The 24349-nt window shown below is 39.1% G+C and overlaps 1 protein-coding gene across 1 annotated transcript in view; it reads right to left on the reverse strand.

Annotated features, from left to right (window-relative positions):
• Nucleotides 1–24349, reverse strand: part of amacr (alpha-methylacyl-CoA racemase) — a 45247-nt gene that overhangs the window by 6951 nt on the left and 13947 nt on the right. Inside the window, exon 5 of the mRNA XM_038275096.1 lies at nt 1078–1264. Coding sequence (XP_038131024.1) covers nt 1078–1264 — 187 coding nt within the window. The remainder of the gene's footprint in view (nt 1–1077; nt 1265–24349) is intronic.

Below are 24349 nucleotides of genomic sequence, written 5' to 3' on the forward strand. Positions count from 1 at the left end.
CTTCTGTGTGTTAGAGGATAATTCTTTCAGCAGTTCAGAGCTTGCTCATCACCGCAGGCAGCAGGTGGGTAAAAAAGAATCCCCAAACACACTAAGATAAGAATCTTTGTGCAGTAACATGGTAACAAGAAAGGCATGAAAGAAGTAACTTCTTTTCAAGTCAACTTCAAGGAAAAGTGAAACTTAGCAAAAAAGTAAAAGGATGGACAAAATTACACACATTTTTTAGATTAAAAAGCTTCAAATAAAAAAAAATATATAATTCCCAAATATTACAAAATAAACTAGAATAAATTATGTTAATTTATATTGATATCAGGTAATGAGTGATGATTTAGAATCAATACAAAACATTCCAGTTTGATTTTTCTCATAAACAGAAACAATAAAAACAGATAAACATATAAAAAATGTTTTAAGGGAACAGAATGAATCATAATAAGGTCATGAGCTTTGAGTGAGCCTTTCTCCTAAGAAAGCTGTTTAAACTGTCTAGACAGTACATGTATGGAGCTACTTCTCATCTCAAAGAGAAGATTCAGATTGACAGCAGATTGACAGACCATCTCAAGAACACCAAGAAAAATATATAATAATATATATATAATATTCCATAATAACACTGCTGTTCTGGTTTATAATAAATAGTAATTCTGTTCGTTATATCCTTTAAACACCAATAAAAAATGACCACACTACTGAAACAATTTGCTGATGATGTGTGTATACTCAAACATCATAGAGGTCCTATGCCTTAAATGACAAAGTCAGCAGGAAATAACAAAAGACATTTTAAACCTGTTGCCTAGGAAACTCTAAAGAACTCATTCCTACTGAAGACCTGCGGTGCATTCTCAAAATTACAAGACAAGTGGATATTCTGCATAGCAGAGTCACAAATACAGTAAAAACACTGCATGTTGATTTTTCATTGTCATTAAAATGTATTTTATCAGTTAATATTCCAAAAAAAACAAGCTTAAAGACCATCTACAGCTTTAATGCAGCAGAGCAGCAATTATTTCATCTTTTTTATCTTTACTGTAGAATAAATCAAATTGAAATGTTTGAACAAACCTTTAAGCAGCTGATCATGGAACTCTGGTTCTATGGCACCCACAGCCATGTATTTTCCATCCAGGGTCTTGTAGGTATCATAGAAAGGGGCTCCGCTGTCCAGCATATTTTCTCCTCTGGGACGACTCCAGATACCAAGACTACGAGACTTCCATAAAAAGGAACCTGTAAATGCTGCTCCCTCCACCTAAGGACGACCACACAGAAAAGCATCAGTTATCTTATTGTTTACTTACAAATACAGTCATATAGGGATTAATGTTAAAATAATTTAGCACTATTCACATGACCTTTAAACAAGTACCAAACATTTACATAAAGATCTGATATCTGTAAAGTTATTCTTGATTTATTTATATAGATATAAATATTTTCAGCAGAATGAAAAATCATTTGAGCTTGAAAGGTTAAATCGTTGTCTCACTTTAATACCTGTTAATACCTTTGTCAGTACACCTCAGTCTGATGTTAAAAATGTTAATACAGTCTGTTCTCCAGACTAAGGAACACTGAAGACCCCTGCTCCTAACAAAAAAAAAGTAAAAAATTAATATTTATCTCCATCCACTTTTCCACATACTTTGACCAACTTCCTTATTCTGCTAAAGAGAATCATGAGGCTGGCCCCACCATGCTGATGCTACTTATCAGTAAACAAACTCAAACTAGCATTTATTTGTTAAACTGTGAGGTGTACATGTTTTCAAATGTTTGGGGCCTTTGGTGGTATGTCTCCATAAGCTTTGTAGATCTAACGATGGACAATTTTAGATATTCTAAATAAATAGCTGACACTAAGTAGCACTGCCAGACAAATGTCCATGATGTACAATTTAGTTAAAAATGCTCACCTGCAACTGAAATAAGTAACTCTAATTTAATGCTTTTTAATGATCCTTCAATGCTCTTAGAAATTATTTCAAGGGGCCTGGCTGGCCAAAGCAGACAAAATTATTTTCATCCACCCTTCTCAATGGCACCTGTTCGGAGCTAAATGGAAGTCTCTGTTCTACTTTGCTGTCCGTCTCACCTTCCGCTGCAGGAGCAGTCCTTGTCTGTTTGACAAATCTCAGAAGCTCTGTGTTGGATTCTCCTTAATGTTACTCATTTGCCATGCGTTCTTCATCTCAGGATGGTTTCCTACGCATAGATCCTCCCTCCATCAGCCCAGTTCGTCACTCCTTAAACTAAAAGCTCTTAACCACTTGGTGTTCCCCTGTCCGAAGAAAAACCATCGGCCCTGTTACTAAATTGTGTTTCTAGGCATAGCTCTCGATTCAGTGGCCATGATGGCATCCCTGCCCGCAGACAAGCTGTCTCAGATTCGTGAGATTTCTCAGTCTTATAGCTCTGCATCAATTATTTCCAAACGTCAGTTGCTTCTTTGCTTGGTCACCTTAATTTTGCTGTGCGCATCATGGTTGTTCCTTCATTTCCCGACTGCTTGACCTAGCTAACTCTGTTCCCTCTCTCTTAGATTAGGTTTCTCTGGACGAAGGTTGCCGTTCTGATCCTTCCTCCTGGGCTAGACTTCTTGTAAATGGAAGGGCAAATAATTTTCGATGACATCATTCAAACGCTGACACGCTCCAATTTTTCACGGATGCTGCCCCATCCGTAGGTTTTGGGGGGTTTCTTTCAGGACAGGTGTTTGCTGGTTCTGTGGGGCCGTCTGTTTGCCGTCTGTGGGGCCCGCTTTGGAGGAGAATGCGCAAATCCGCTTCTGCGACAACATGGCAGTCGTTGAAGCCATCTCTAAGGTCGCTCCTCCTCTCAATCTCTCATGCCATTCATTAGAGGCATAACTTGGCAAGCAGTCTCTTACAACTCCATCATCTCTGCTCGACACGTTCCTGGTCTTTCTAACCATGCTGCTGATGCTCTTTCTCGCTTTAAATTTCAGACCTTCCACATCTTCGTCCTTCTGCTGATCTCCTTCCGACCCCGTTCCTCCGCTAGAAGAACTCATCCTTAACTAACCCACTCTCTTCGTTCGTACTTACTTCCTCCGGTTTTTACATAAATCAGGTTTAGCTTCACTTCAACTAATTGTCGTTTCGATCCTTCCCGACATTTGTCTCTTTCGGATCTTCGTTTCCACATCGATCTTACAAATATCTTGAATCATTCTAAAGGAAAGGCCCTTGTTTTATTTCTATCTTACGTACAGATGGCCCCTTTTGCCCGTTTATCACCATGTTTAATCTGTTCAAAAGCGCCAAAAGTTTTTCCCTCATTTCAAAGCCACTTCGTCACGCGCAAGGGTTCTCCCGCGTCACCACGCTGGTTCCAAGACCATCTCAGAATACTATTAGAATCCTGTGGCTTTTCATCCAGTCATTATTCCAGCCACTCATTTAAAAAAAAAAAGGCACTCATTTCAAACAATAGGTCCCCCCATTTCAACAAATGAGGTTTTTTTTACTAGAAGAGTTCTGCCTTTTAAGACAGGAAAGTATAGCAGTTAAAGTTGCTACTTGAGAAAATACTGAACCATAGAGATAAAAATAGCCCTGTGATTCAAATTATAAATTGTATTTGGAATAAAAATGAGAGAACTAGGGGTGCTAAAAAACACATCCTCCAAAGACAGATATTTACATGGGAATGTGGCATATAATTAATTGACATATTACTGATCTTGCTGGATTTTATTCTGCTTTACTTCCATAAATTGCAGGATCTTTACTTTATTTTTGCCAGAAGATTTAAACTTTAAAAGCCTTGCCCTCATAATTTGCAAGTTAATTTATTTATAAAGTAAATGTAAACGCTGCTTAAGCTAATTCAAATGAAATTAAAAGTAAAATAAGTAGCCAACCTTATCACTGTCTGTAACCTACTAACACGGTAAGGAAAGCATCAGATGAGCTACCTGAGATACTAAGGTTACGTTTCCCCACTTTAAAACGAAACAAACATGGTGGTTCCGTGCCATGTTAATTTGTTTTTACAAAAGTTGCATGTTACGACTTTTTTCACTTTACAAAGCGCAGGCTATTTTAATTATTGTGATCAATTTGCGCCGTCAATCCCGGTGCATGCGCGCTTCATTTGCAGTCTGGACGCTGAGGGTAAACATCCTGCAGCTCTGACTGAAGCACTGAGAGGGACTCCTGCGGGAGCGGGGGGAGGCGCCCCACGGAGTAGGAATGATACATGCTTTCACGTAAGAGTCTCCAAAAGCCGCCATTGACACCGTAAAAAGTCGCCAGATTTGTCGCTAGTCGCTTTTTTGAAAAATAGTCGCTGGAGGGGTCTGAAAAGTCGCACCTGCGGCGCTGGCTCGCTCTGCCGTATTTTTTCTTCTTCTCCCGCTTCAGTCAAGTGGATGTGATGACAGCGGCGGCGGATGACGCATTAATCGCGCGACACAACTAATCGATGATGAAATCCGTTGCCAACGCTTTTAAAAGTGGATTTTTATCGATTTTATCGATTCGTTGTTGCAGCCCTAATATGTATATATATATATATATATATATATATATATATATATATATATATATATATATATATACATATATATATATATATGTGAGTGTGTGTGTGTGTGTAAATTGAGCTAGCTCTCACTGAATTGACATTATAATTAATCTACTGACTTTTGCAATCTTTAACTGGATCAAGTCTAGTCTAGTCTAAACAATGAGCTGGAGATGGAAAGCTTGTCTTGCTACTACAGAATATGAGCCTGATCAAACAGTAACAAATGACAACTCTGTCCTTTTTGAAGAAGTTGTGAAACAGAAAAATAAAAAGAAAACAAGAATTCGTCTCTACTGTTGAAAAGCTTTTCTTGATTTTCTAAACTAAAGTGGCAAAAACCTGCGTTTGCTTTGTGTGAACTGAAAGTAAGAAAAGAAAAAAAAAAAGAAAAAAAAATATTGAAAGGAAACTGAAAAAAGAAAAAAAAATATGAAAGCTACTTTAAACTTGAGAATGTAATGTGTTTTCAGACAGTGGTGCTGCTTTATGAAAAGAACATCCCTGTGGAGTAGAAGGGCCCTGCGACATTGGCCAAGCTTTAGAAGCATTCACTATTATTCTGTTCCAAAAGAAACAAGATTTGTGCATTAAATGTTGGCTCTGTGCAAGAGATGGCTAACCCTCGGAATACAGATCTTTTGTTTGATATTCATCATGAAAAAGATATGTCTGAATAAGTAAAAGGTTGCATTCAACAGTATGGGTATGAGAAGAATTCTGTTAACCTATTAATTCTGTTTGGATTTAAACCTTCCCCTCATCCAACATACAGATACCCTCACACCCTCCATTCAATTTCCTTTCATTTATATGGCCAGGACAGGCTTGAAAGCATCATTTGTAACTAATGATGAGATAATGAATGTTTGAATGTCTCCCTTTTCTCAACTTATTTCATGACTCGCTGCACTGCATTCTCTTTTAATTCCTCGTTCCTTGGTGCGCACACTGTAATATGTTCTTGATGGAGGCTCTGTCAAGGTTTTTACAATAAAACCCTCACCCGCAGACTAAATTCACCCTTTTACAAACAGAAGGTGCAAGCTAATTCATTCTCATTTCAATAATATTTAAAGTGATTCTGGAGAAAAAGCCACTGCACCCGAGTCCTCATAGTGTCCACCGGGTTAACCTCTCTCCTGGTTCAGTTTCTTGGGAAAAACATCAGGCTTTTAGCACCTAAATGAACGACTAAGTTGAAAGTCACGTACTGCCTACGTCTGCTAGCTGAACACAGGAGATATTTCCTAAGCATACGTTTGTTGAGAACAGTGATTTGTACAACAAAGTCACGTTTTCCATAAACCATATGGAGTCGACAATGTTGTATTCTGTTAGGATTATTTTAATTATTAATGTATGTGCTTGTTAAACCTTAATATGACCTGCCTGTTAATTGTCAAGACTAATGTTTTCACAAGCAGTTTATATAATTAGGACAGCTCTTCTGTCAGGATAAAAACAAATCATATTGATTATGTATGTTTCAAAGATTTGGGAACAAAAAGGGAGTATACAGAGTGGATTATTCTTAACATATAGCTCTGTTAGTGTACAATGGTTTTCCTTGATCTAAGAACCCTGAGTAACATTTTGATATGGCTGGAGCCAGTGATGTCTACTCATGTCTATGATGTAATGATGTAAGGATGTGGCAGGCTGTGTGTATAAAATGCTTCTTTGACCGGTATTCCTGACCGACTTTCCATACAAACAAGTTTGGTGGTTCTGACAAAATCGTTTGTCATGTCTCATTGTAATTTATTTCATAAACTTTATAAAATGTTATTAAAGCGTTTGTTCTGAGTGATATTCAATTCAATTCAATTCAGTTTATTTATATAGCGCCAAATTCACAACACATGTCATCTCAAGGCACTTTACAGTTCAACCAGATCATACAGTCAAATTGATACAAAGTTTTCTATCTAAGGAAAACCAGTTGATTGCATTGACTCATTGACTCAAATACAATCCCCCACACTAAGCATGCTTGTAGCGACAGTGGAGAGGAAAAACTCCCTTTTAACAGGAAGAAACCTCCAGCAGAACCAGGCTCAGTGTGAGCGGCCATCTGCCGAGGCCGACTGGGGTTCAAGGAGACAGAAGCAGAGATACAAAAAGCAGCTGTAAAAGGCGGCCCCGTCCAGGAAACACACAGCCAGGCAGACGAGCTCCAAGGCAGCTCCCATGCCAGAGGACGAAGAGAGCACATCCACTCAGTCACGGTCAGAGAAACAGGACCACACTGGAAAACAGGCCGATCTCCAACATCTATTAACAAGGGTGTTGATAGAAGCAGCACAGCTGATGTTTTTTTCCAGGATGACGTCACAGCCAAACAGGAACAGACGAGGCAAAGCTACTCTGAGGAAAAGCAGAGAGAGCAGAAGGTTAGAGATTGAACTAACAGATTCTGCAGAATAGGAGAACAGAGAGAGAATGAAGCAGAATGATGAAATGGGGGTCCCTATGTCCTCCAAAAGTCTAAGCCTATAGCCACCCTAACTATAAGCTTTATCAAAAATGAAAGTTTTAAGCCTAGCCTTAAAAGTAGACAGGGTGTCTGCCTCACGGACTAAAACTGGTAGTTGGTTCCACAGGAGAGGAGCCTGATAACTAAAAGATCTGCCTCCCATTCTACTTTTCGAAATTCTAGGAACCACTAGTAAACCTGCAGATTGAGAGCGAAGTGCTCTGTTAGGAACATAAGGAACAATCAGATCTCTGATATAAGATGGAGCTTGGCCATTTAAGGCTTTATATGTGAGAAGGAGGATTTTAAATTCTATTCTTGATTTAACAGGAAGCCAATGAAGAGAAGCCAGGATAGGAGAGATATGATCTCTCTTTTTCATTTTCATTAGAACTCTGGCTGCAGCATTTTGGATCAGCTGAAGGCTTTTAACTACAGTTTGTGGACTTCCTGATAGTAAAGAATTACAATAGTCCAGCCTTGAAGTAACAAATGCATGGACTAGTTTCTCAGCATCACCCCTGGACAGGATATTTCTAATTTTTGCAATGTTCCTCAGATGAAAGAAGGAAATTCTAGAAACCTCTTTGATATGGGATTTAAATGACAGGTCCTGATCAAAAATAACACCAAGATTTTTTACTTTATTATCTGAAATCAGTTTAATCCCATCCAAATGAAGTGACTGGCTAATCAGTTTCTTTTTCAGAGACTCTGGTCCAAAGACTATAACTTCTGTTTTGTCTGCATTCAGAAGCAGAAAATTAAGAGTCATCCAGGTTTTTATGTCTTCAAGACATGCCTGTAATCTATGTAATGGGTTAGCTTCATCTGGATTTATAGACAGATATAGCTGGGTATCATCAGCATAACAGTGGAAATTAATCCCATGCTGTCTAATAATTCTACCAATTGGGAGCATGTATAAAGTAAAGAGAATTGGTCCTAGCACTGATCCCTGTGGTACTCCACAGGTAACCTTTGAGCGTGTTGAAGATCTATCATTAACATGAACAAACTGAATTCGATCAGATAGATAAGATTTAAACCAGTCTAGTGCTGTTCCTTTAATTCCAACAAAATATTCAAGTCTTTCTAAAAGAATATTATGGTCAACTGTATCAAATGCAGCACTAAGATCCAACAGGACGAGCACAGATACAAGTCCATTATCTGAGGCCATGAGAATATCATTAGTGACTTTCAGCAGAGCTGTTTCAGTGCTATGATGAGCTCTAAAGCCAGACTGAAACTCTTCAAAAAGTTCATTATGGTGGAAGTGATCGCAAACTTGTTTGGCAACTACTTTCTCAAGAATTTTGGATAAGAAAGGAAGATTGGATATAGGTCTATAATTGACCAAGTCATCTGGGTCAAGAGACGGTTTCTTAAGCAGAGGTTTAATTACAGCAATCTTAAAAGCTTTAGGTACATATCCCTGTAACAGAGATAGATTAATCACATCTAAAATGGAGGAGGAGATCAAAGGGAATACCTCCTTAAATAACCTGGTTGGAACTGGATCTAACATACAAGTTGAAGGCTTAGATGAAGACAATAATTTTGCTAATTCAGAGAGTTCAACTGGATCAAAGCAGTCTAAACCCGGTTCAGATTCCATGACTACCTCAGGTACAATCGCGGATAGAGGAGTGCTTATGATCTTATTTTTAATAAGATCAATCTTATTTATAAAGAATCCCATAAAATCATTGCTGCTAAGAGCAGGTGGAATGGACGGTTCAACAGAGCTATGGCTCTGGGTGAGTTTGGCAACTGTATTAAAAAGAAATCTAGGATTATTCTTATTCTCCTCTATTAATGAGGAGAAGTATGCTGCTCTTGCTTTACAAAGGGTCCTCTTATACAGCAGTAAACCATTTTTCCAGACTAGGAAGGACTCTCGCAGGCCTGTGGAGCGATATTTTCTCTCCAGTTTCCTAGCATTTTGCTTCAAAGTACGCAGCTCTGCATTAAACCAAGGAGCAAGCTTTCTATTTTTAACGGTTTTCATTTTCAAAGGAGCTGCGTTGTCTAAGGCAATACGCAGAGAACTAGCAACCCCCTCAACAAAATCATCAACCTGTGAAGGGGAATAAGCTAAGCTTTTGTACTCTGCAGCACTGCTCAGTGACACAGAGCAGAGAGAAAGTGAAGCAGATTCTTTAAAATTTATAACTGCACTATCTGATAAAGATCTACTAAAATTGAACCTTCTTTTGGGGGAGGAGAACTCTGTTAAAGTAATCCTGAAGGTTATTAGAAAGTGGTCAGAGAGGACAGGGTTGTGAGGAAATACTGTTATTTCTTCACATTCTATGCCGTATGTCAGCACAAGATCCAAAGTATGAAGATGAGAATGCGTGGGACTATTCACATTTTGAACAAAGCCAATAGTGTCTAAGATAGCATTAAAGGCTGCTCTTAAGCTATCGCCTTCAATGTCAGCATGGATGTTAAAATCTCCCACTATGATGACCCTGTCAGTATTTAATACCAAATCAGAAAGGAACTCTGAAAACTCATCTAAAAATTCAGAGTAAGGACCTGGTGGACGATACAAAGTTACAAAAAGAAGAGGTTTTCTTGCCTTGAAATTTGGATCAGCGAAATTAAGGGTTAAATGTTCAAAAGAGTTGTAGGAATTAATTGTTTTGGGAGTAATCAGTAAGTCAGACTCGAAGATTGTTGCTACTCCTCCTCCTCGCCCAGAACTTCTGGGGATGTGAAAATTTAAATAGCTTGAAGGAGTTGCCTCATTTATGCTCACATAATCCTCTTGCTGCAGCCAGGTTTCTGTAAGGCAAAACAAGTCAATGTGATTATCACAAATCAAGTCATTAACTAGTAGACTTTTAGAGGAAAGCGATCTTATGTTAAACAGACCGCATTTAATTGTTTTAACTTTTTCCCCAATTGGAGTTATTTTGATTTTAATTAGATTATCATGATTTACTCCTTTGGGAATCTTTGCTAATTTATTAGATTTTGGTCGTGGGCAAGACACTGTCTGGATGGAGTAAAGAGTGGGTAACAGTAGAGAAGCTGCAGAGATGTGTGTTAAACTACAACTCTGCTTCCTGGTCTGCACCCTGGGTGGTCAGGGTTTTGGAGGACTAATAAATGTGGCCAGATTCCTAGAAAGAAGAGCTGCACCATCCAAAGTGGGATGGATGCCGTCTCTCCGAATCAGACCAGGCTTTCCCCAAAAGGATTGCCAATTATTAATGTAGCCCACGTTGTTTTCAGGGCACCACCTAGACAACCAGCGATTGAATGACGACATGCGGCTAAACATGTCATCACTGGTCAGATCAGGGAGGGGACCAGAGAAAATTACGGAGTCCGACATTTTTTTGGCAAACTTACACACCGAAGCAACACTAATTTTAGTGACCTCCGATCGGCGTAACCGGGTGTCATTACCACCAGCGTGAATAACAATCTTACTGTATTTAACCTTATCCTTAGCCAGTAGTTTCAGGTAGGATTTGATGTCGCCCGTTCTGGCCCCCGGCAAACATTTGACTATGGTCCCTGGTGTCTCTAATGCCACGTTTCTGACTATGGAGCTGCCAATCACCAGAGTGGGCTTCTCAGTGGGTGTGTCACTGAGTGGGGAAAACCGGTTAGAAACGTGAACGGGTTGGTGGTGACCAGTGGGCAGAGATCCACGACTACGCTTTCTGCGTACAGTTACCCAATCGCCTGGCTGCTCAGGCACTTTTGGAGGACAGCTACGTGGGGGGCCTACTTCAACAGCCTGAAGCCTGGATTCTAACTCTGACACCCCCGCCTCCAAAGCTACAAAAATACTACACTTATTACACATCCCATTATCACTAAAGGAGGCAGAGGAATAACTGAACATCTGACACAGAGAGCAGGAGAGAGGAGAGGAAGAAGGAAGAGTTGGAAAAGAGTCAAGGGAGGGAGAGAGAGAAGCCATAGCAATGCTAAGCTTGCGCTAGCCTAGGCTAGCTACTTCTTGCTATCAGAAATAAAACCGTGTGAAACTGACAAGTGCTCAGTAGAAAAGTGCAGCAGAAGGTGCTATGTTTTAAAGTAGTCAGTTAGAGTTACTTAGATACAGAGATATCACAGAGAAAATAACTTCAGATGGAGATCCTCTGAAGATATCTTCTCAGGAACGAATCCAGGAGAGAAAGTTTAAAGATGCAAATATAGAGCTTTCCTTTACAATTCAAACAGTTGAAGGGCAGACATTTATAAGGAGATTAATTTTGTCACAAACTGAATGGACCTTCGTGTTCAAACTTGTCATGCTTACCCTTTGCTGCTGAAAGCCTGATAAATGATGGAGATTCTTAATTGTGAATTATTGTAAACAACTTTGAATTTCAAAAAGAAACAAACCACTCAGGCCTTTATTATATTTTGTTTGAAATGCATACCCACAGGAAATCTTTGAGGAGTTCAAACAGCTTATATGTTCTTTAGTCTTTATAAAAAAAATGTCTTGTTTCTCTTTTTCTCTGGAATACATTTAGCTCGGTATTATGCATATTTAATGGGACTTTGATTTCTATACAGGTTAATAATAATTTCATAGGTAGTGACCAAAAAGCAGCATAAAAACATAACGTGTATTTATGTATCATTTTCACTATGTTATAACATAATAACAAGCTTATGCACAAAAGCTTGAGAAAAAAATTAACATTTGTTCAAAACAGTTTCAAATAATGACCCATTTACCTGGACATTACAAAAAAAGAATGTAAAGAAAATTAAACTATAGATACAAAAATAGATTGAAATGTAGTAAAAGCGCTTCCAAATGGTTTTATGCTGGTATTTAATTCAATTAATGGAGTTTAATGGAATTGATCTGATCATTTTAGTAACTCCAGGATTGATCATTTAGTTTGTGAAGAGTACTTGAATCCAACTTTAATTTACATTGTTCAAAGAAAGAAAGGGAACACGTAAACAACACAGCATTACTTCAATCAAATCAAACTTCTTTGAAAACTTAATGTCCACTTAGGCAGCAACACTGACTGAAAATCAGTTTTACATGCTGTTGTGCAAATTGAATAGACAACAGGTGGAAGTTATTAGCAATTGGCAAAACACAGTCAATAAAGGAGGGATTCTGCAGATGGGGTCCACAGACCACTTCTCAGTTCCTATACTTTCTGGCTGATGTTTTGGTCACTTTTGAATGTTGGTGGTGGTTTCAGACTAGTAATAGCATGAGATGCACTCTAGAACTCACACACGTGGCTCAGGTAGTGCAGCTCATCCAGGATGGCACATCAATGTGAGCTGGGGAAAGGAAGTTTGCTGTGTTTGTCAGCGTAGTATTGAAAGGCTTGAAGGTGCTACCAGGAGACTGGCCAGTACACCAGGAGACGTGGAGGAGGCCATAGGAGGATAACAACCCAGCAGCAGGAACACTACCTCCACTTTATGCAACAAAGAACAGCAGGAGCACTGCCAGAGCCTTGTAAGATGATGTCCAGCAGGCCACAAATGTGCAAGTGTCTGTGACTCCTCATTACAAACCAACTCCATGAGGATGGGTTGAGGGCCTGGCGTCCAAAAAGGGGGGTTGTGCTAACAGCCCATCACCATGCAGGATGCTTGTCATTTGCCAGAGATCATCAGGATTGGCAAATTTGCAAATGGCACCCTGTGCTCTCCGCAGATGAATGCAGGTTTACATTGAGCACAAGAGGCTGGAGACAGTGGGGAGTGATGAGCTGCCTGCAACATCCTTTAGCATGACCGGAGTGTGTCAGCAGTTCCTTCAAGAAGAAGGGATTGAAGCTATGGATTGGCCAACCAGTTCCCCAGATCTGAATCTGATTGAGCACATCTGGGACATGATGCCTTGATCCATCCACTAACGTCAAGTTGCAAAACAGACTGTCCAGGAGATGGCAGATACTTTAGTCAAGGTCTGGGAGGAGATCCAGAAAGGAGACTATCTGCCACCTCATCACGAGCATACCCAGGCATTGTAGGGAGGTCATAGAGGCACATGGAGGCCACACAATACTGAGCCTTCTTTTGACCCATTTTAAGGACATCAAATCAAAGTTGGATAAGCCTGCAGTGTGTTTCTCCACTTTAATTTTGTGTTTGACTCCAAATCCAGGCCTCCATTGCTTAATAAATTTGATTTCCATTTTCAACTTTTTACAGAACAGAGTAATTAATAAAAATATTTAATTGATTCAGATCTATAATGTGTTATTTTAGTGTACCCTTTATCTTTATGAGCAGTGTATGGCAAGGGTGGGCAATTCCAGTTCCTGGGGGCCGGTATCCTTCAACTTTTAGATGTGGCTTTGGTTAAACATACCTGAATCAAGTAATTAGTTGATTGAGAGGACTTGTGAGAAACTGACTGCATACTAAGGAGGTAACTCAGCCATTTGCTTCAGGTGTGTTTGATAAAGGACGGATGTAAAACTTTCAGGATACCGGCCCTCAGGAACTGGAATTGCCCAATGGCAGCTTGACACTTTCTACAGGGTGAGGGTCTTTCATGAGAGCACATCTCTCCTACAGCCTAAAGACAAGTGGAGGTCTAAAAAACATGAAAAAACATGAAGACTGAGCTATTGTAATATTGAGAATATTTCTATTTAGCTTTGCAGCGATAACATTTTTTGGCCCCGATACCAATACCTGATACCTGGCTGTACAGCATTGGTTGATAACAATACCATTCCGATACCATCTGTTTGAAACTGATGTGTGTGTGTATATATGAAGAACTGCATAGTACTTGGATTTAGAATAATTGGCATCATGTCTTTGTCAAGCTGCTGCCTACCTTTGTGAAGCAGGAAAAAGACTAATACAAAGTGAATCTAGTAGAACTTTTTATTGTCTTCATGGAATGGGTGAAAATAACTGAATAAACTTTTGGCTCTCAAAAGGGTATTGGTGCCCTATTTGTTGGTACTCGCCAATACGATACTGGTATCGGTATCAGGGCAACATTAGTTCTATTGTGATATGTTTTAATATCTAAAGTACATGGCTGTAAAAGCCATAAGCTCCACTGATTGATTAATTGGTTAATTGAAAATAGAGTACATACAAATTCAATCCAATGCTGAGGAGAAGTAAAGAACAAAATTAGCACTTCAAAAGAATAATTAAGGAAAGAAAATGTAAAGAATGGCAGTTAAGTCAGGAGAACAGCAAAGAACTAAACATTTTCATTTTCAACCATTTTACCTATTGCAGGTTTATTGGTCAAAGAGATGCAGCAATGCTGACAACAATCCTCCACTGCATCACTATCCCTGTCACGTGATCAAACAAACATTTGAAACACAAACACCAATGGCTCAGTGGTACTCAATCTTGTTAAGATTAAACACAAAAACATCACCATCCCATATGTTACTGGAGTCTTTTTCTTCAAACACAAAATACCAGTACATTTCAAACCAAACAAGACCCTTAGACAGAGGCTGGTGCATCCTAAGGACAAGACCCAAAACCTAAGAGGAGTGGAGTGGTGTATGCAGTTCAGTGCAGTGAGGAATGCTCTGATCTTAATATTGGAGAATCAAACAACCGCTCCACAGGCACATGGCTCAACACAGGAGAGCTACCTCCTCCGGACAAGACTCTGCTGTCCAACTACACCTTAAGGACAAAGGACAATCGTTTGAGGACCAGAATGTTCATATTTTGGACAAAGAAGACAGGTGGTTTGAAAGAGGTGTGAAGGAGAGAAAAAATATCTTAAACAGAGGAGGAGGACTCAGGTTTCAACTCTCAATCCTACAAAACAGCTTAAGAGTTGACTCCTTCCCACTATCACCTCAATCCTCATTGCCATGCAGGTGGTCAAAACATCATTCCTGCAAGCCAGGCCAATAATGACCCTAACGACTCCCCATTAAAGAGGCATGGGCCAGTTTCGGTTAACCTACAGGCCAACAACGACCTCAACAACTCCCCATTATGAGGGGTGGACCTGTTTCGGTTCAATTTGCATGTTTTCTAGGCCGTAACAAAGATTTTTTGTGGGGTAATCTATAATCCTACAGATTCACACTACTCCAGAAATTTTGAATTGAGAAAGCTTTCTGGATGGGAAGCAGAACCTCTTCAAACTTGAAAAAACTTTTTTTTTTTTTTTTTTTTACTTTTTTGGAATAATTTCACTTTATTTTACTTGAAAGTGTTTGGTTCAATTTATTGCCGTAGTTTTTAATTTATTAAGAAACTTTTTTTTTTTTTCCTGAATGTAATTGTTTATCATGACAAGTTTGATCCTCTTTCGTATACAGATACATTTCAAACTAAAAAATACAGTGGCAGTAAAATGGAAAATAAATTCAGATTGTTCACCATTTTGTTGGTTACTGGGTTCTTATGGGTGCACTAAAGTGACGAATTTTGAACATCTATATTTGAAATAACATGCTGGCAATTGTAGAAGCAATTTGTAAATAGGTCAACAATTAGACGTTTGTTGGATTTAAATTGAATTAAAGATATTCAACTTCTTATGTCTTTTGTTTAAAGTTATAAATTTACATGAACAACATACAACAGCAAGCAGTCCCAGACTTGCTAGTGATGGTTTATAATACAGCTCAAATAATGTCAGAAGAGAGACAAGTGATGCATCTTAATGCTTAACAGTGTTGGGCACGTTACTTTGAAAAAGTAATTAGTTATAGTTACTTCTCCCAAAAAGTAACTGAGTTACTAACTGAGTTACTCCACAATTAAAGTAACTAGTTACTAGTAAAAGTAACCATTGCGTTACTTTTGCGTTTCTCGCCCCCGTAACCCTCACCACCCAGCCCCCACCTTCTCACCGTGTTTTTCAAAACCCAGCTGGATAGAGCGGACGACAAATACAAGAACCTGCAGAGAGTTTTGCATTTATTGCAACTCAATGCAAATTACATCAGGGGGGAACGCCATGTGAATTTTTTTAACAGGGTATTCAGATCTGGTGAAATTAATAACTGGGGATATCTAATTCTGAAATCCTGTGTGTTTGGGTTGTTATAGATACTGCAACATCTATCTATCTATCTATCTATCTATCTATCTATCTATCTATCTATCTATCTATCTATCTATCTATCTATCTATCTATCTATCTATCTATCTATCCATCCATCCATCCTTCCATCCATCTATCCATCCTCCATATCTCTCCTTTTCTCCATATAGGCTATCATTTGATCGTTCACGCTCTCCATAGTTCTCCTGTGGCGCGAGCACAGGGCGACTGTTGCGCGCCTTTAGCGAGTATGCGCGTTTCCTGTCGCTTACGCGGTGACTCTTGCCGCCTGCGCTGTGCGGAGATGCAGGGGAAACCGTATGTGATGGGGAAACGCAGCTCGACGTAACACCGGTATTTCCATGTGGAAAACGCTGTTTTGCTGCTGGAGTCCTCCTCACTCTCCATCTCTCTGTGTGTGTGCGGTACGTTAACACCCACCAGCAGAAACACCCACCTACCCGACTGACAGACGGAATCTCACTATACATCAGCCATTCTCATCCTCCCCTCTCTCATGAAAAGGCGCGCACGAGTCCTATCATGAAAAAAGGTTAATTGTGCGACCTGAGTAACGGGCAGTAACGGGGTGTCTGCAATGTAACTGTGTTAAAGTTACAGTTAAAGTAATTAGTTAGATTACTCGTTACTAAAACAAGGTAACGGCGTTCAACGCCGTTAGTCCTATCACTGATGCTTAATGACAAAAAATATTTCCCTAGAACTGCAATCTTTACACATAGCACCTAGTAGATATCCATTTTACACATAAATGTAGACTTTGCTGACATAGTTTATTTGTTACCATCATAATTTTAGCAAAAAAAGAACTGGGAGAAACACAATAATCTCTAACTCTTTTTCAAACGTGCTACTGGAAGGCAGTTTATCCCTGACTGTTGCTAAAAAAAACTCCAAATATAGGAAAAGGCTGTCTGCTAAAAAGAATCACATGAGAACACAAACAAAAACTCTTACATAAACTATTGCACGTGTAATATAATGAGCAATATAGTTGTACTGTTCAAATGTATAGGAATACAAGAAGAGATCTTGCAAAATATACAAGAGGTAAAAAAGTGCATATGATAAATTATGTGTGGGTGGAGAAAATCAGTGGTACAAAAACAGCCTCAATTGCTTAAAATTTATCAAACAAATACAAATTAGATTAAAGGAAAGAGAGGAAAAAACAAGTAGAAGTGTTTAAGTTAATTAGGATATTTCACTTAGTGACAGGGATCAAGCTGAAAGACTTTTTAGAGTCTGAAGCCATCTGTAGAAAAAGGAAATTGCTTTGATTGAAAAAGAACTGTGGGAAGTAAGTCAAAATGACCCGGAGGGCAGAATCAGAAATCAACTTGGAACTTCCAAAATGTGGAGGTGGCTCATGTAAATTGACCTGACAGATTGCCAGTTAAAAATGTTTACGACCCTACAACCACTTCATCTAATTCAGTGTTAGTTACAGCCCACACAACTGGAAGGCTGAACGGAAAAGGAAAAGAAAAGATTTCTCCCTGATTTGTCACAGTTGACAGCTACAAAGAAGATGGTGTGTGCTTTGCTCCCTGTGATTATGAGCGGCTCATAGAAAGGCTCTAAGAGCCATCATAATAACATGATGCCTCCGCTAACAAAAGGACCTCGCCAGCCATTTCTGATACCTAACAATGAAAATCTGGCTATAGTGCAGTGAAGAAATGTGATTCACATGAGCTTGTCTAAATCCTGCAACACTGCAGAATGTTTCGTGATCATTTCCCAATTAAAACCTTTTTCCTGGCAAATAAAATCAGTATGCATAATAAAGCCGAAACCATATAGAAGCACAATTAACAGATAAGAGAACCTCCTAAACACATCCATGAAGCACAAACACACTACCTTGCAGTAAAGCAATTTACTGAGGACTTATTAAAAACCATGTCACCACTGATGTTTGAAGATTTCCTTCAAATAAACCTTTGACTGGTGTAAAAACTCTGCCAAGCCTGTATGCAAGTTGTAATGCCTCGCCATGGCGACCAGGGAGCAAACTAAATGACTCTTTATGACTAATAAAGGTTATTGAAAGGAGTTAAAAATAAACTTGGTGAGGGTTCTTCTCCATTTCAATGCATTCTTAGTCCAAGAAAGGTATCTGCTTGCAGCCTTTTATCTTCCTCCTTTTATTTTTTCCTTTTTTTTAATGCTGCTTTATGATTTCTTATCTCTTTTTTTGTCATGGGCTATGATGGAGAATGGCTTGTTTAGATTGTGCTTGATCTCATGCACACTGAGTACTGAGAAGTTCCAGTGCCCTGGTACAATGAATAGAACATGCTGTGAAGAAAAATAGAGTACAAAATATCATGGGTCACATGGCTAACCTGTAATGTATTCCCTGCTCCCTGGCTGTAACTGGCACTTTCTATTACATGATTTTGCTATATCAATGTGTAGCTAGCGTCTGGTAAGCAGCCTTAGTCCAGATAACAATAATACCCTCATTCACTCGGTATTTCTACCTGTGTCTAGTTTCCTCCTGAGAATCCCTCACAGCTATCTGTCCCTACTTATCAAAAGAAAGTCATTCTGTCTGGCCTTACAGAAGCCAAGAATATAGGAGGGAAAGATCCTACCAGAGTCCAATTTAAAAAAGGGACGATAACATTTCTACCAAGGGATAGCAGCGTCTTGAATTAGAAAAATATATGTCAACCTTTGGGTCACACCAGCGGAAAAATTGAATGGAGGAATTTCATTTTTTCTACGTAATTGTTCAGATGGGAAGATCAGAGGTTCGGTGAAATAAGTGTTTGTTTTATACAATGTTTACCTGAATTAATCAGATCTCTGTGGGGTTTTTTCTTTTGTTAAACAGGTGCCCTAAGATCTTATTGCAGATAAAAATTTGGTACTGATGATTTATCTTTCATGTAGGCAATCAATACACAACTAAACATAGGAACGACTGGTGGTAGAGACTAAAAACGTATACTGCAGGTCAACAAGAACTGTTGATAGTCCCAATCATCTGAGGCCCGTTTCACAAAGCAGGCCTAACAAACTCGGACTAAATTCCTCAACTCTGCACTGATCCAGGCTAAGGTTGAGCTTCCCTGATTTCAGATTTATAACATAGATTTAGAGAAGTCTACTAATGAAGATCCTCATAAAGTGCATTGCCTTTCAAAAATAAAAATCACCCTCGAAGTTGTTACATTACATCCACAATTATTTACACCATTTGGATTGTATGTGATTAACCCAAAACATAGCAAATAATTGTAAAGTGGAAGGAGAATTAAATTTTTTTTATTATTTTTTAATAAGAATCTATGAAGTTATGCATGCATTTGTTTTCAAATCTGTTTACTTCTAGTACCTCTTAATAAAATGTCTTGAGAAATCACCTAAACAGTAAATAGACTCCAGTGTTTAATTGCTTAGATAATTTGGCAATTAGTGACTCTTTAGTCAGTTGTTAGCTTTTCATAAATTAAACAGCTTTTTAAATGAGAGCAACCTTATTAAAACTGTCTGGGCATTTCTGTTGGAACCAGCTTTCTTTATTCAGATATTTGATAAATCACCAGTCTGAAATATCCATAAAAAGCTTACGAAGTTTTTGTATAATATTGCTTTCAAAGCCAATGTGCACATTACAATCCAAACTAATGACCTTTTTTAACTTAGGCTATGGTAGATATTGAAAAAAAACAACAGAAAAAAACCCCAAAAAAAAAAAAAAAAAAAAACTTCCAGTTGTACCTAATAAAGAAGTGGTGTCCAAAGACTGGCCCTGGAGCCCTTTGTGGCCCTCTGACTGATTTTGTGTGTAGAAGAGAATATAAAATATCTTAATTGTCCTGAAATAATAATAATAATAATAATAATACATTTTATTTAACAGCGCCTTTCTTGACACTCAAGGTCACTTTACAAATAATACAAAAAAAATAAATAAAAAGAGATGAAAATACAAAATACAGATACAGGAACATAAAAAACAAAAAAACAATCATGGATAGGGAAAAGAGCAGTATATCACAAATAAGCGAGCTGGAACAGATGGGTTTTGAGTCTGGCTTTGAATAAGGGGAGAGAGTCAATACTGCGGAGGTCGGGAGGAAGTGAGTTCCAGAGCTGGGGAGCAGAGCGGCTGAAGGCTCTGCTCCCCATGGTGACAAGTCGAGCTGGGGGTACAGTGAGGTGGATGGAGGAGGAGGATCTAAGGGAGCGGGAGGAGGTGGCAATGTGAAGGAGGTCTGACAGATATGGAGGAGCAAGGTTATGGATGGCTTTGAAAGTATAGAGAAGGAATGAGGAAATTCTGGTGTTTACAGCAGAAAAGTTTATAGAAAAAATTGTCACAGAAATGTGGACCTTAGAAAAATGTAAAAGAATAACACAAGTGAAGAGTTAAAAGATAAACAATAAAATACTGTACTGTAAAGTCTTTTAACAATATAAAACTGTGCACCTGGAGAATAAATTAACCAATATACAGCTATGGACATTTTTACAGTAATGGCTATTGTCATCCCAACATCCAGTCTAGAATTTAGCAACTTTTCAGCACAGGCAGTTAATCCACTTGTAGGTGAGGTTTAAAGTACAACACAAGGTTCACAAATTAAACTATTCTTAAATAAAAAGTTCTGACAAAACCTTTAAGCTTAATCTGTTATTTAACAAATGAAAAAGCAAGGTCACATTTATCCTTTATCTATTGCAATTTAAAAAGAAAAAACAAAACAAGAGAAGTATTTAGAGCAAAGACGTGGCATTTTAGATTTACATGATAAATAAGGCTTTGGCAAGTGTCCTAGGAGTGTCTCTGTTTGTGTTTGGGGATGGCCTCATCTCCTTGATTTAAACAGCCTCCAGGCTCTCTGAGATTCTGAGACTGATTTGCATGCACAGCTCCTTTAAGGTCTGCTTACAAATTTATCTTTGAGTTTGGGGACTCTAAGAACTGAGGCACAAACCCTTCAGCTTGATGCCTCTCTGGAGAGAGTTCATTCTGGATTTACTTGCTTCTTCTGCAGATGCTGTAATGTTTGTCAGAATTTCCCGGCTAAAACTAAATTCTCAAACCCATCACCCATTTCTAGTAGGAGTAAAGTTGCTCAGTTTGAAACTCAAAATGCTTGTTGAGCAAAGTGAGCGAAACACTTTGCAATCACAGTTTCATGAAGGTCAGAGTGACCAAGTCTGAAGAAAAGTGGAGGAGGTGAAGGACGACAAAAAAACTGGTGTTCATCTAGACGACAGATTGAACTGCAAATGTCCCAGAGGCAAGATGTTACACATCTACCGTATTTTCACGACTATAAGGCGCACTTAAACGTCTTTTTTTTCCCTCAAAATGTGCGGTGCGCCCTATGGTGCAGTGCGCCTTATGTGTGTTGTAACTGCGACTTTTGAGACCACCTCATTGAGGAGATGATGAAAGAGTGGCTGAATGGAAGGAGACCAGGTGTTTTTTTTCCCACTCATCACCATCGCTGTTAATATGTAACTCCATGCGTGCCCATCTCACAGCTGATGTGAAAAACATGGGGAAACAAATTAAGGCTGTGCTCGCTGTTCAACCGCTCGACATCGGTGTGAACCGGACCCAGCAGGTGCAGCAGAAGCAGCGAGTTTACATGCAAAGACGCGCGTATAGGCGCAGCAAAAGGTCCCGCAGCGCGTTTTGAGCTGCAGGTGCAGCACGTCGGGAGCGTTTAAGCATCTGACGCACCGCCAACGCGCTGCTGCTGCTCGAGATGGAAAAATTGAAGTTTTGCTGCTGGACGCGCCGCATCAACCAATCAGAGAAGATGATCTGGGAGCTGACAGCGAGACAGACACAGCGCTCTGATGACATATGATATTAACGCAAATGAAAAAGGCTGGATGGATGAGAAGATGATGAAAGGCAGGTGTAAGTGAGGAGACCAGGTGCTTTTTTCCACGCATCACCATCGCTGCGTGCCCATCTCACAGCCGATGTGAAAAAAAGGTGAATCAAATGGACGCTGTGCTCACCGTTATCCCGGGGGGTCTGACAAAGGAACTTCAACCGCTCGACATCGGTGTGAATCGGCCGTTCAAAGTAAGGCTGCGAGCGGCGTGGGAGCGGTGGATGACAGACGGAGACCACAGTTTCAGGATAAGTGGAAGGCAGCGCCGGGCAAGTTACGCCACCGTTTGCGGATGGATTGTTGATGCTTGGACTAATGTGTCTGCTGGCTCTATTGTTCAAGCTTTCGCAAAAGCCGGCATTATTTCTGAGGAGCTGCGCTGCACGGAAAGTGACTGACAGCGAAGAATGAGAAACTGGCATGTCTGATTTAGCGCAGCTGTTTAATTCAGAAACAGAGGATGATGACTTTGATGGGTTTGATTAATACTTTGTAATAAATACATGAATAAAGCACAAACATACTCAGTTTTGCTCCCGCTGTATTTTTCTCCCTGAAAACTTAATTCAACAGCAGCCTCTGGGCGGGTCTCCTCCTCTTCACCGCGGTGGCTGGCAGGTGTTTTTTCATCTAAATAATCTAAATCTTGCAGCTATATTTGCTGTGATCAGGGGGGATAAAGTAGTTTTAATATGTTTTTAAGTGAGAAAGGCCACCTGAAAACTTAATAATTGCAGTCAGTTCATCCAGATTATCTATTTCTGTCGGAGGCGCTCAGACCCCCACATACCAGCGGTGCACCGACAGCAGAAATCCCTTCAACAGCAGCCTCACCGGGGCTGCTGGCAGGTGTTTTTCATCTAAATAATTTACAGTGCAGGCACCAGGATACCGGCAATAAAAGCGAACATATTCCGTCGGCAGGTTTCAGGATTTTAAGTTAATTTAGGAGTAATCACAGCGCTGTGTCATCTGCGATGTGTCTGTCTCATGGCCAGCTCGCAGGTTTGATTAATACTTTGTAATAAATACATGAATAAAGCACAGTCATACTCAGTTTTGGGCCCGCTGTATTTTTAAATACGCAGTAGAGGTATTTAAAGGTAGTAGAGGACATGTACCTGTATATAAAAAATGCGCCCTATAGTCCGGTGCGCCTTATGTGTTTATAAATACAGAAATGGGACACATAACTGAGACTGCGCCTTTTAGTACGGTGCGCCTTATGGTCGTGAAAATACGGTATTAGTCTTTGAAGATTGCAACATTATTGGTAGCCATCTGTTACAATGGCAGCATGTGTACCAGTGAAAAAGAAGCTGATCAAATTGGTAAATAAAGGGCTGTGCTGCAGGCAGCTCCAGAACCACTGGAGATGTAAAAAGACTACTAAAAGCTACTCGACTCATTAAACACAGGAAGAATAGTCAGTTATAATAGATTATATACCTAAATGGTGCAGACAAATTGTGTCAGTGCATCTTCTTGTTTTGCTGCTAAGCGATGCAATTTCCAAGTGAAATATAGCCTGTGTCTGTGTGAGGTACCTTGGCTATATCTGGAAAACTAGCCAAACTGTCACCTCTAAACTCTGATCCACTTGAAAGGAGGGAACTAAAACCAACTAAAAAAGTGTAAATGTAAGAAGGACTGAAAACACTCAAACCTTCATTTAATTTTGTTAGGATTCTTTCTGATTTACATTTGACTTACAGTTATACAGTAAACAGTTTTGATGTGAGAATCCATTATGTCTTTATATATATATATATATATATATATATATATATATATATATATATATATATATATATATATATATATATATATATATATATATATAGTACATGAGAACAAGATAGAGCAAGATTAAAAGAATAATAAGGGGAAAAGTTTTGTCTTTTTTTTTTCATTTTAAGCTCATTTTAAGGTGGAATCACTTCAATGACAAGTTAACCAATGAAAATTGCTGCTGTAATATCTTACTTTTTTTAATAAGCCATGTAACTTGCTACATAATAATAACATGGCTACATCCAGTTACATGGCCACTAAGTACTTAACGGCTGCCCATAATCCTTTGTGGTTGACAGATAGTATAAGCATAAGCTACAGCAGGGGGTTAAACAAATGCACTATTTTGTGATATCGACTCTGTGACAAACATTTGAATGTACAGACATTTAGAAGAATTTCTGTATTTTTGTGAAGTTCTCTCAAACAAAGGATTGTTGGCAACCGATTAACTTCCAGCAGAGGATAGGAAGGTCAGAGTATGGCGTCAGGGTCCTGCCAAAAGTCTACTCCAACATGCAGCTTTACTTCATAAAGATGCCCATAAACTACTTCTCACATTCATTTATTTGTTACATGTCCAAATAGAGTACAGCA

The sequence above is a fragment of the Cyprinodon tularosa genome, unplaced genomic scaffold (assembly GCF_016077235.1).
Source record: "Cyprinodon tularosa strain WSP-4 unplaced genomic scaffold, ASM1607723v1 ctg94, whole genome shotgun sequence".
Classification (NCBI taxonomy): domain Eukaryota; kingdom Metazoa; phylum Chordata; class Actinopteri; order Cyprinodontiformes; family Cyprinodontidae; genus Cyprinodon; species Cyprinodon tularosa.